Below are 11,373 nucleotides of genomic sequence, written 5' to 3' on the forward strand. Positions count from 1 at the left end.
GCTAGGGTTTGGGAGAGAGGCGCTAGGGTTTGTGTGTGAGAGGGACGATGAGAGGCGCCCCTTTTTATAGGCCGGAGGGAGGCGGAGGAGCGGTGGCGCTCATTACGCCGGCACGCAGAGCTAGGCGCGACGGGACGCGTCGCTGCGCCCTCTGCGGGAACTGCACCGTCGCTGCGCGCCAATAACTTCCGTCGCGAGGTAGGCGACGGTTAGGTTTAAATTAATTGTGCCGCTGACGGGTCGGCCCCGCCACTCCCCGCCTCGCTTTTCGTTGTGTCTGGCGTCCCCGGTGCGTCCTCTGTGGGACGGGGACGGGCTCGGGGCGCCGGACACCGTATAGGGGCGTGCCGGACAAAAAAGGGCTTTGGGGGACGCGGCTGGATAGCATTTTTGGTCCGACGCGCCCCAAATCCCTTTGGGGGACGCGACTGGAGATGTTCTGATAGTGTTCGCCCTGGGGCCCTCGAAATCCTAGAGCCGGCCCTGACCATGTACTTGCAAGCGTGGAAGTTTGTGGCTAGAGGACAAGACAAGAAAGCCTTGGAGGTAGTGGATCGACAATATTAAGACGATGCACTCTTTGACCCGAGACAATATTTCATCTTTTCTGAGTTGCCAAGCTTCGCCTGATGGAGCGTGTTTCAGCTTGATGTTAGGGTACATCTGTTGGTGTTTGCACTTTCCTGGACACATGATCACATGTCCAGATGATGTGTATGGTTGGCATCGCATCAATTAGAAAGGAACATCTTGACAATCCGTGGGTGCAAAGATAATGACGAGTGCAAAATCACTAGCGCAAGAACCATAGATACATGTATATGTATATAGCAAGCCGATGAATCGTGCTCGTGAGCTACCAGGAGAAACAAATTAACCGAACAAAATCACAACGAGATGACAGAAATTACCAATGTTTCTCAAAGTTACCAACTGGAAGTCTACTGCGCACCGGCGACGGCGGCCGGCGCGGCGTCGCTAGGGTCGTCCTGGTCGTCGACCCACGCCCAGTAGTGCCGCTTCACGGTGATGGCCGCGCCGCCGCCGTCGTGCCCCTCGCCCTCGCCGCCCTCCTCCGTGTCGAACTCGCCCTCCTCGGGGAGACCCTCCACCAGCTCGGCGTCCACCGCGTACAGCAGGTACCTGGCGGGGAGGCCGGGGTAGGACGCGGACTCGCGCTCCTCCACGCGCGGCCCCGCGTCCGCGCCCGCGCCCGCGCCCAGGATCCGGACGCGCACGCGCTCGCCGAGCTCCTCCCGCACCGCGCGGGCGGCCGCGGCCTCGGGGCTCTCCCCCGGGCGCATCTTCTCGGACACCGGCCGCGGGCCGCGGCGCCGGAGCGTGCCGTCGGAGAGAAGCTGCCGGGTCTCCACCAGCAGCGCGCCGCGGCGGTTCCGGATGCGCACGGTGGCGACGTGGACGGCGCGGACCACGAGCGCGGCCGGCGGGGTGGCGGAGGAGGGGAGGAGCGTGCAGTCGCCGCAGGAGAGCTCCAGGAAGAGGTTGAGCAGGTTCTTGGTCCCCGGCGCGGACCCCCAGGAGGCGAGCGCGGGGGCCGGGAGGCGCGGACGGAGGTACGCCGCCAGCGCGTCCAGCGTCGGGAAGGCTAGCGGCCGCGGCGGCGACGGCGGCCGCATCGGTCGTCGATTTGGTGCTGCGGACAGGAATTTCTCCACGCTGCGACGATGGAATTTTCTCCGGTGGGTTGCGTTGCGTTGCCGGAATGGAAGTCGGGTTAGGCAATGCTGAAACGTGGGCTCGGATAAATGGGCTTGTGCAGGCCCATACTTCCAAACAGCCAGCGTCACGGCCCAGCACGAGTTGGGTACGGAAACGGAAGCCCAGGAGAAATCGGGGGCCCATCCATCCATCACAAAACAGAAGGAACCGATCGAGGAGACGCGTCCTCCAGTTCTCTCCCCAAATCCCCACCGGAATCCCAGACGCGTCCAATCCCTACCGGCGGCCGGGCTCCTCCTCGCCGTCCGCCGCCGCCGCCGCCGGCCACCGATACCTCCAAGGCCCCTTCGAGCGCCGAGGCTCCCCTCCCCTCCCTTCGCCACGGAGCGTTTGCTTTTGGCCGGCTGCAACGATGGATCTGGGGACGGAGAATCGCCTCGCGGCGTTGCTCCTGGAGGAGGCCCGGAGGCTGCGGGCGGAGGCGGAGAAGGAAGGGGTGCACGCCTACCTGCAGAAGCCTAACGTCAGGCACCGTCCCAATTCGCGGTTCCTCACCGCCACCGTTCTGGGTGTTCAGCAAGGTTTGGTTTGCTTTCTCCTTTGCATTTTGTTTCATGTACTTTTTAGTTTTGGTGAACTAGTTTTTCCAGCAGACATGGTGATTTACTAGAACTAGCTGCTGTGGTTTAGGCTCGGAACTCGGCTAACCTGATTAACTAGCTTACCCGCACAAAAAATACCCTGATTAACTAGCTAGAACCAGTTATTGTAAATGGTCCTGACTGTCATAGCAAATCTTTCTGCTAGTCCTCCTAGGTAAAAAACTTAGTACCTCCTGTCGGATTTAATCGACGTGGGCTGTACTACTTAGATACACTGGCGATGCTTTAGCTCCGCGTCGGTCTTTTCTGATCGGAGGGAGTACATCTGAAGGAGCACATTTTGTTGCCGGCTTGCAATTCGAAATCTCAGTTTTAGATACATAATTAGGCCTTGTTTACTCCTAGAGTATTTTCTAACCTCTAGGTGTTGGGGATTGGGAGGAGATTTGGTGAACCCCTCCATTTCACCCAGTCCCCATTTTTCCCCAGACTTCCCCCGCATTTCCCAACCTCTCTAGTTACTTTTATTTTGGGGATGGGAGGGGATAGGAGAGGACTGAAATCATATAATAAAAACTCAATCTTTGCACCCACGACATGATAATGGACAATCACTCAATGAAAAACTCAATCTTTGCACTAGATGCATGATTGTCTGCTGCACGACCAGTTGATAACCAAGTACTAGGTATAATTTTGCATGGCAATACAAAGACACTTGTTAGCACGAACTCAGTGTCATGCAATTTTCCAAGACATGAACACACATACAAATACATGCTCGACCCAGCTGATGGGATCATTCATCCGTCCAGCTGCTGCCAAAAACAGTTGATGCTCCTTCCAAAAACAGTTGATGGAATCATTCATCCGGGCAGCAACTGCAAGAAACATGGAGTAAATAAAATATTTCAAGCCTCTGAATGAAATAAATAACATTCAAACTGAGGTTCAGCGCTAATAAAATATTAGAAGCCTCTGGTTTGAGACATGCAGTAAATTAATACAAGCATGCAGAATAATACTAAATGCTAGCAAAATATTCAGACTGAGCTCAAATGCTACAGCCGTTGACATGCAGCAAACTGACGATGCAACCAGATGGTCGAACGCCCTGGACTATGTTTTGCATACATACAAACATAGCACCCTGCGCTGTAGTCACTTGCATGAACTCAACGGCAAACTGTAATAGATAAGAAAGATCAGCTACCAGCTAGCTTGACACAGCTAATAGACAAGAAAGATCAGACAGAAGCAGACCACCTGACAAATGCAATAGATATGAAGGAATCATACAATCAAAATTCGAAATTCAGTTTTGGATACACAATCATGTGGAAATACTTGCTGTGCTGTTGAACTAAAGTTCCCTTGTCTGTCTGCAGCGAATCGAGTTGTGGAGGTCAATGAGATGTGGCGTGCCAGGGGGAAGGAACTGGAGCTGGAATCGAAGATGGAAACCCGAACCAGTGGTGGCGTTGACTCGAGATCCCAGAAACGAAAGAGCTCGAGAGACCAAAGTTTCAGCTCTAAGAATGAGCAAGACAGACCATATGCTAGATCTTGTTCGTCGAGGGATCCACGCAGCAGTTCTTATTCGGACAGGGAGGATAGTACTTCTTTGGACCGGGAGGATGGCCTAGGTGATGATGAAATTGAGGACTTTCTTCACTCAAGGTCAGTTACAGCTTAAATGATTTTCCCCTTAACAAAAACATAGAAGGAAAATTGCGATATGAAAATCCCATGTTTGTTACCAATGTTCAAGTTTATCCGTGGTTAATCTCAGATTATAGGGTTCCAATATTCTTGTTTAATAAGAAATGTGGTTAGCCTATGCATTTTTCGCTGTCTTATGGATAGACAATCTGTTTAGTCCAACTTTTACTAAATGTACAATTTTATGTTAGGGTGAAGCGCGGACGAGGAGCTATTGGTTCTAGGATGGATGAGCCTGGTCCATACCTCACAGCTCCATCATCTAGGCAAGACGAGTTAGCAAGTCCAGATGCGCGAGTGAAAGAAGAACTCAAACACAGAGTTTATGGTCCAGAGAAGCCATTGTTTTTAAGATCTAAATCCTCAGATGAGGAGCCATCCACCTCCAAGAGGAAGCACAGAGAAAAAAAGAACAATAGCAGTACCCGAGAGAGAAAAGAGGAGAAGAGGAGACATAAGCATCACCATCATAAGCATAGAAGTCATAGCTGAGAGACAAAATAGTGTTATCGAGCAAACATGTAACCTGCAATGTGGCTGATTTGTGATATGTTGTATTGTCGTTACTTGTTCACTTGAATGAAACTCTTGTCTGGAAACATGACACCGTGAAGTAAATAAAAGGTATCTTTTCGCGTTCAAATTCTTGGTCCTAACTTGTGGCCAGAGTACAACATTTAAGACTGATGAATTTTCGAACATGGCATGAGTAGCACGAGTTAGTGATAATTGTGGTAACCAAGAACATGATTGAATGATGGAATACGCAGAAGTAAGTGATAAATTTCAACTGAACAAAATAACCAGGTAGATATAGAAAATTTTGAGATGATGCAACTAAAATTACGTAGTAATAGTTTACTCATATGGTAGCTCTTGCTTAGCAACAATCGACAGCCAGATGAAACTGAAGCCTACAGGTGACGCGCGGTTGCTCTACTTGCCGTTGGCTTCGCCGCTGCAGCAGCACGAAAGGATCAGTTATACGCCGTACAAATTCAGGTAAGATTGATATGGATTCAGAAAGAAGATGTTCAGGCTTCCAACTAATACTATAGAATGCTCGAACAGGTTTAGTCCATCCAGGTTTTAGTTACAATCAACCGGAGAAGCAAGTACTAAACAGCAGTGAGTGAAACAACAAATTGGCTGACAGTATTTATTTCTAGGATTCTAGAGAGACGGTAATAATGTTGACTGAAGAGAAGGTGTACCGGGCTGCTAGTCCTCCTAGGTAAAAACTTACATTTGAAGGAACACATTTGTTTGCCAACTTGCAATTCGAAATTTCAGTTTTAGATACACAATTATGTGGAAATACTTGCTGAGTTGTTGAACTAAAATTCCCTTGTCAGCCTGCAGCAAATCGAGTTGTGGAAGTTAATGAGATGAGGCGTGCCAGTGGGAAGGAACTGGAGGTATTAATCAAAGATGAAAATCCGAACTAGTGGTGGAGTTGACTCGAGATCCCAGAAACTAGAGAACTCGAGAGACCAAAGTTTCAGCTCTAAGAATGAGCAAGACAGACTATATGCTACATCTTGTTCGTCGAGGGATCCACGCAGCAGTTCTTATTCGGACTGGGAGGATGGCCCAGGAGACGATAAATTGAAGAGTTTCTTGGCTCAAGGCCAGTTACATCATACACAGTTTTTTCCTTAACAAAAAATGTAGAAGAAATAATGCGATATGAAATCTCATGTTTTGTTGAAGATGTGATGTTTCTACTTTCTATCAGTGTTAAGTTTATCTGTGACTAATCTAAGATTGTAGGTTATAACATTCGTTTTTAATTTTTATAAGAAACGTGGTTCATGCATGCATTTTCCGCTGTTTTATTTTTTTTCCAAGCGATCCCACTAGATCGAATTTTATTATCACCAGATAACGAAATACAGCGTCAGCGGCTCAAGCCAGAAGAAAAACTGCCCACTTAGAGGTTTTATATATTTACATCACCAACGGTTCAAAAGCCAGAAGATTTAAAGCCACTATCCTACCTCCTCCAGAGATTTACACGTATATAGCAAAAGCATCAACATATATCCATTTTTTGAGATAGGCAAATCAAGCGATAGCATCATCTTAATCATCCTCTTCCATCCTCCTGGCATCTTCCTCGCCTCTATCAACATCCATCAAACGGAGGGGACGGCATCCATCAGTTGTTGCAGAATTTCCTCCAGGAGTAGCAGAAGCACCAGCCAATCTCAGCAAACTGTCAGCCTGCACGAATGTCTTCTGCGTCTTTTCCTTCGTGCAAACCTGCCCAGTGTTTCCTAAACACAATGGAATAACTAATTAATTTAAATGGATTTTTTACCAACTTGTGTTCAAAACATGCCCTGTTTCTGAGCTTCAGATAGCCCAACAAAAAGCAGCCAACCCAGCAACCCACCAATTGCCTGACCTACTGTAGTCCACACAAATTTTGCAGCAGGACAGTTAAAGAATAAGTGAGGGATGGATTCATTCTCATTACAGAACTGACAAACAGAATCCCCCTGCTAGTTGCGTTTCAGCAAGTTGTCTTTGGTAGCAATAGCATCATGCTAGATAAGCCACAACCAAACCTTTATCTTGAGAGCAATCTTGCTCTTCCACAAGTGTTTGAAAGTTTCACAAGTGTTTATATACAGAACCAACAGTGAATTTGCCACTTTTTGTCCACTTCCAGAAAGGTTTATCTGACTCATCACTGAGCGCAGTTTGAGCTACAATCTGTAACACCCATGTATCTGTAAGGCCATATCTGGAGCCATCCATCTCCTGAAGTAAAAGTTCCAGTTCAAAGCAGCTGCATCAGCTAATGTAATCTTCTGTTCCACACATATGTCATATATATCAGGAAATCTTTTCATTAAAGGCATTTGATCACACCAAGCATCTCCCCAGAAACTAGTATTCCTGCCAATGCCATTGCCCACCTTCATTCTCTAATATACTGTATATGTTTGACCTGAAGCATGTCCTTCCACAGGGGAGAATCACCAGATCTATACTTTGTATATAGGCCATCTGTTTAGTCCAACTTTTACTAAATGTACAATTTTATGTTAGGGTGAAGGGTGGACGAGGAGCAATTGGTTCTAGGATGGATGAGCCTGGTCCATACCTCACAGCTCCTATCCATCAGGTAGACAAGACGAGTTAACAAGTCCAGATGCGCGAGTGAAAGAAGAACTCAAACGCGGAGTTTATGGTCCGGAGAAGCCATTGTTTTTAAGATCTTTTATGGTCCGGAGAAGCCATTGTTTTTAAGATCTAAGAGCATCTCCACTTGTCTCCCCGACGAGGCCCCCGAACGACGATATTTCCATCCGGACGGCGTAATTCGGCCCAGTCGCGCCCCCGGTTCCTCGTTTTCGTCCGGATTTGGGCCTAAATTCATCCGGCGATCCCACGCCATCCCCGGCCCCCCGGGGAGCGCTCGGGGAGTCCGGACGAAGCGAAAGCGCGCGTGGCCCCAACTTGTCGGCGACAATGGCCAGGGTTTGTACGGCAATACCCTCGGCTTCCCGATCTACGGCAACACCCTCGTCTTCCCGATCTACGGAAATACCCTCGTCGAACGAAAGCTTTGAACTCTCAAGTGGTGCAACATAGATAGATTATATATATTTCGAATATATTTCGAATAAACGTAAAACTTTAAAACAAACTTAAACTACTTCTTCTTCCTACATGGCCCCGCCTCATCGTCGTGGCGGCGACGCTTCCGGCTCGTCACCTCCTCGTCGGAGGAAGTTGAGTCCTCCTCCTCGTCAGTGTCCTCAGCCTCTTCGTCGTCCTCCTCCTGCTGCTCCTCCTCCGCTTCCTCGGCCTCTTCCTCGTCCTGCTCCTTGGCCTCTTCGTCCTCCTCCTCGTCGTCATCCCATGCGTCCTCCTCCTCGTCGTCATCCCATTCGTCCTCGCTGGCCGGTGGGGGGGAATCGTCGCTGCTGGACGATGCAGCTTTATCCCACCAATGGCGCCATCCAGGCGGCTTCCCCTCGCTGTCGGTGTCCGATGGCCAAGAGAGATCGCTCATGGTTGACGGAGGATGGTGAGGAGAGAACAGATGAATGGCCGCCGGCTGTCGGAAACCGTATATGTAGGTCTCTCGACGAAGAGAGCGGCGGTTGCTCTTCCGCGGAGTTCGTGATCCATTACGGCGGTTCTCGCATCGAGGCCACTTCGACCGTTCCCGACGAGTCGTTTCGGCTCTCCAGACCACTTCGCGACGGTTCAATGCGTGAGGGAACTCCGACGATTGCCCTTCCCGGTGACTGCACCGTCGCTATGCACGCGGTGGGTGCGCGTCAGAAGGCGACCATGGGCTCGCGGCTGGGAAAATGGGCCTCCCCAGGCCACAAAATACATCCATCCGGCGCTAAATAACGCCGGATTTCGGCGTGGGGAGCGCCAACGAGTGGGGATGCTCTAAATCCTCAGATGAGGAGCCATCCACCTCCAATAAGCACAGAGAAAAAAAAGAAGAACAATAGTGGCACCCGAGAGAGAAAGGAGGAGAAGAGGAGGCATAAGCATCACCATCGTAAGCATAGAAGCCAAAGCTGAGAGACATAAGAGTGTTATCGAGCAAACTTGTAACCTGCAATGTGGCTGATTTGTGATATGTTGTATTGTTGTTACTTGTTCACTTGACTGAAACTCTTGTCTGGAAACATGACACCGTGAAGTAAATAGAAGGTGTCTTTTCGCGTTCAAATTCTTGGTCCTGACTTGTGGCCAGAGTACAACATTTAAGACTGATGAATTTTCGAACATGGCATGAGTAATACTCTGGGAGACAGCTTTCTTTTGCAATTAACAGCTGTGGTAACCAAGAACATGATTCAATGATGGAATATGCAGGCGTAAGTGATAAATTTCAACTGAACCAAATAACCAGGTAGATATACATAATTATTGAGATGATACAAATAAAATTACGGGAAGAGTCTAGTCATAGGGTAGCTCTTGTTAAGCAACAATCGACCAGCAGATGAAACTGAAGCCTAGTGCTACGAGGGAAGGTGCAGCCATCAAGGTCAGGTGCCGCGTGGTGGCTCCGCTTGCCGTTGGCTTGGCCACTGCAGCAGCACGAAAGGATCAGTTATACGCAGTACAAATTCAGGCAAGATGGAGATTGATTCAGAAAGAAGATGTTCAGGCTTCCAACTAATACTGTACAATGCTGGAATAATAAAGAAGATGTTCAGGCTCCATACAGGTTTAGTTACAATCAAACGAAGAAGGTAGTAGACTAGTAGTAATAAAACAACAAATTGGCGGACAAGATTTATTTCTAGGATTCTAGAGAGACGGCAATAATGTTGACTGAAGAGCAAGTGTACCTGTAGAAGCAGCAGTTCCCGTTGATCCTGAAGAAGCTGCGGTACCACCTGAAGAACAAAACAACAACATTGCTCAGCATGCCAATGCATCGTTATAACTAACTTAAGTATGACGTGAATGATCTCTTCAGCTGGGATCTAATCAGATCAGTGAAGAGATGTAGCTCGTGCAGGGTGCAGCATGGATAGAAAATAATAATGACGCTGATCTGATAGAGATCCAATAATTGACACTCAGTTCTTCCGCAAACAGAGTTTTGTTTTGTTTTGTCGTAATATAAGGTGAAGTAATCGGCTCAGGGTAAAAGAGATTAGAAAGGTGCATGCCAAGACAAACTTTCGAGTGAGGAACAATCCACCTTGATCTAATAGACTACTACTGTTACCGATAAACAAACCGTAAAATTTCAGGGCTTTGGACGTACGTGCGTGCATGCCAGGCTAGGAACCAAACGAACACATGGATCAATCGATCCTGTCGGCAATGACGGGAGCTTAGCGAGCTTACCGGCACCGGCGGCGGCGTACTTGTTGCAGGTGGAGGCGTCGGTGGTGACGCCGCAGAGCTTGGCGAGGTGCACCCCCTGCTCCGGCGTCACGCCGAAGGTCTGCAGCGCGGCCTTGTTCATGAGGATGGAGCACACGCAGGCCGCCTCCATCGTCGCCACCTCCTTGAGCGGGTTGCAGCAGGAGTCCGGCACCGTCGTTGCGTCGGTGGCGTTCAGGTAGCCCCCGCACGCCGCGAGCTTGGCCGCGCACGACGACCCGGCGCCGGCGCCGGCGTCCGACTCTGCCGAGGACGGCGTGGCGGCCATGTAGCAGGCGATGGCGACGCCGACGGCGAGGAGGAGGGCCTGTGGCAGAGGGCGAGCGCGGCCATCACGGCTCCCCATCCTGCGAGAGCGAGGCTAAGCTGCTGGGAGAGCGAGCTAGTGTGGGCGTAAGAGTGTGTGATCGCGAGCACGTACCGCCGTGCGTACCTGTGGTTTAGCGTTGGTGGAGCGGGTAGAAATGGTGGCGCTCGATCGGGCGCGACCAAGGTACTACTATACTTGACATGCTGCTGCTGCATATGGATCTGGTCTAGTGTAGTGTTGCATGTGTACCTGCAGGGTGGTTTGGAGCTTGCTTGGCTGGCGACATGTTCGTACGTGGGCTGGAATCTTCCGCGCTGTTCAATTTGTACGTACGACAAGGTTGATCCGGTTCGCGAGGGATCGCCACCAAGTTGCCTGCGTGAGCCCAAGCCCCAAGCTTCCATGTGATGCTGCCCATTTGATTTCTATGCTTGTCTAAAAAAAAATGATTTCGATGCAACGCATATAATCCCTACTTCCCTAGATACTTGTCACAAATTTAATCAGGCGAAAATATGTCTACATTTGTTAATCTGCAATAAATATATATTTATAAGTGTCGCTAGTTTTTAGTTAACTTAAAACTAACTTAGTATTCTATCCGATGACGATATCACATCTCAGTTGCAACACGTATTGTAGCTTATAACTAGCATGAATCACGAAACAAATCTAACGGTCTAGAGCAGTTTTCTTAATTATCCTCACTCGCAACTAAAAAAAAATCTCCGTTGCATGCGAAACTAGAAAAAAAAAACTCAGTTACAATTCAACCTACAACTCATATGTATGAATAACGATGCAATCCAAGGGTAGAGTACTTAACTGTGCAAAAACTAGAGATGAAAACTAGCAAAACTGAATATTTAAAGTGGGTAACATCAAATGTAAGTATGTAACTGTTGATACACTAAGGAGTCAAGTCACACATTTTTTTTTTTTTTTTCGAAAAGGGGCAGTGCCCAGCCTCTGCATCAATATGATGCACACGGCTTTTCTTTCTTTATTTCAAAGTTCAGCATAAGAGTAGCAAAGTATAAGTTTTACATCACGGATCAGAGAGGGTTGAGACATGTATCAACCATCGAAAAATGGAGAAAAACTTCAAGCTAATCATTCTTCAATCGACTAGTGTGCCGCCACCCAGTAGCCTGGAAATAGAAGTCCTGAGTA

General features: G+C 48.8%; 3 protein-coding genes across 3 annotated transcripts; 1 reads left to right on the plus strand and 2 right to left on the minus strand.

Annotated features, from left to right (window-relative positions):
- Positions 1-808: 808 nt before the first annotated feature.
- LOC127312906 (uncharacterized) lies at positions 809-1,723 on the minus strand. The gene has a single exon (XM_051343444.2). The coding sequence runs from the start codon at positions 1,635-1,637 to the stop codon at positions 942-944; it is 696 nt and encodes a 231-aa protein (XP_051199404.1). The 5' UTR covers positions 1,638-1,723; the 3' UTR covers positions 809-941.
- A 142-nt stretch (positions 1,724-1,865) lies between these two features.
- Positions 1,866-4,647, plus strand: LOC127312905 (uncharacterized). Its single transcript, XM_051343443.2, has 3 exons — positions 1,866-2,261; positions 3,671-3,962; positions 4,196-4,647. Exons 1-3 carry the CDS (start codon positions 2,093-2,095, stop codon positions 4,494-4,496), a joined length of 762 nt encoding a protein of 253 aa, XP_051199403.1. The 5' UTR covers positions 1,866-2,092; the 3' UTR covers positions 4,497-4,647.
- Positions 4,648-8,826: 4,179 nt separating this feature from the next.
- Positions 8,827-10,373, minus strand: LOC127312908 (uncharacterized). Its single transcript, XM_051343445.2, has 3 exons — positions 9,852-10,373; positions 9,344-9,391; positions 8,827-9,079 (listed from the first exon to the last, which is right to left on the minus strand). The coding sequence occupies exons 1-3, from the start codon at positions 10,234-10,236 to the stop codon at positions 8,970-8,972; spliced, it is 543 nt and encodes a 180-aa protein (XP_051199405.1). The 5' UTR covers positions 10,237-10,373; the 3' UTR covers positions 8,827-8,969.
- Positions 10,374-11,373: the final 1,000 nt, after the last annotated feature.

The sequence above is a fragment of the Lolium perenne genome, chromosome 7 (genome assembly GCF_019359855.2).
Source record: "Lolium perenne isolate Kyuss_39 chromosome 7, Kyuss_2.0, whole genome shotgun sequence".
Lineage (NCBI taxonomy): Eukaryota > Viridiplantae > Streptophyta > Magnoliopsida > Poales > Poaceae > Lolium > Lolium perenne.

Bases quoted from the DNA above. Each gene is read 5' to 3' on its own strand.
- LOC127312905 (XM_051343443.2), top strand. From the start codon at position 2,093: ATGGATCTGGGGACGGAGAATCGCCTCGCGGCGTTGCTCCTGGAGGAG. The intron at 2,262-3,670 runs GTTTGGTTTGCT...GTCTGTCTGCAG, and splicing joins CGTTCTGGGTGTTCAGCAAG to CGAATCGAGTTGTGGAGGTC. The intron at 3,963-4,195 runs GTCAGTTACAGC...ATTTTATGTTAG, and splicing joins GAGGACTTTCTTCACTCAAG to GGTGAAGCGCGGACGAGGAG.
- LOC127312906 (XM_051343444.2), bottom strand. From the start codon at position 1,637: ATGCGGCCGCCGTCGCCGCCGCGGCCGCTAGCCTTCCCGACGCTGGAC.
- LOC127312908 (XM_051343445.2), bottom strand. From the start codon at position 10,236: ATGGGGAGCCGTGATGGCCGCGCTCGCCCTCTGCCACAGGCCCTCCTC. The intron at 9,392-9,851 runs GTAAGCTCGCTA...TTTGTTCTTCAG, and splicing joins GTACGCCGCCGCCGGTGCCG to GTGGTACCGCAGCTTCTTCA. The intron at 9,080-9,343 runs GTACACTTGCTC...GTGCTGCTGCAG, and splicing joins GGGAACTGCTGCTTCTACAG to TGGCCAAGCCAACGGCAAGC.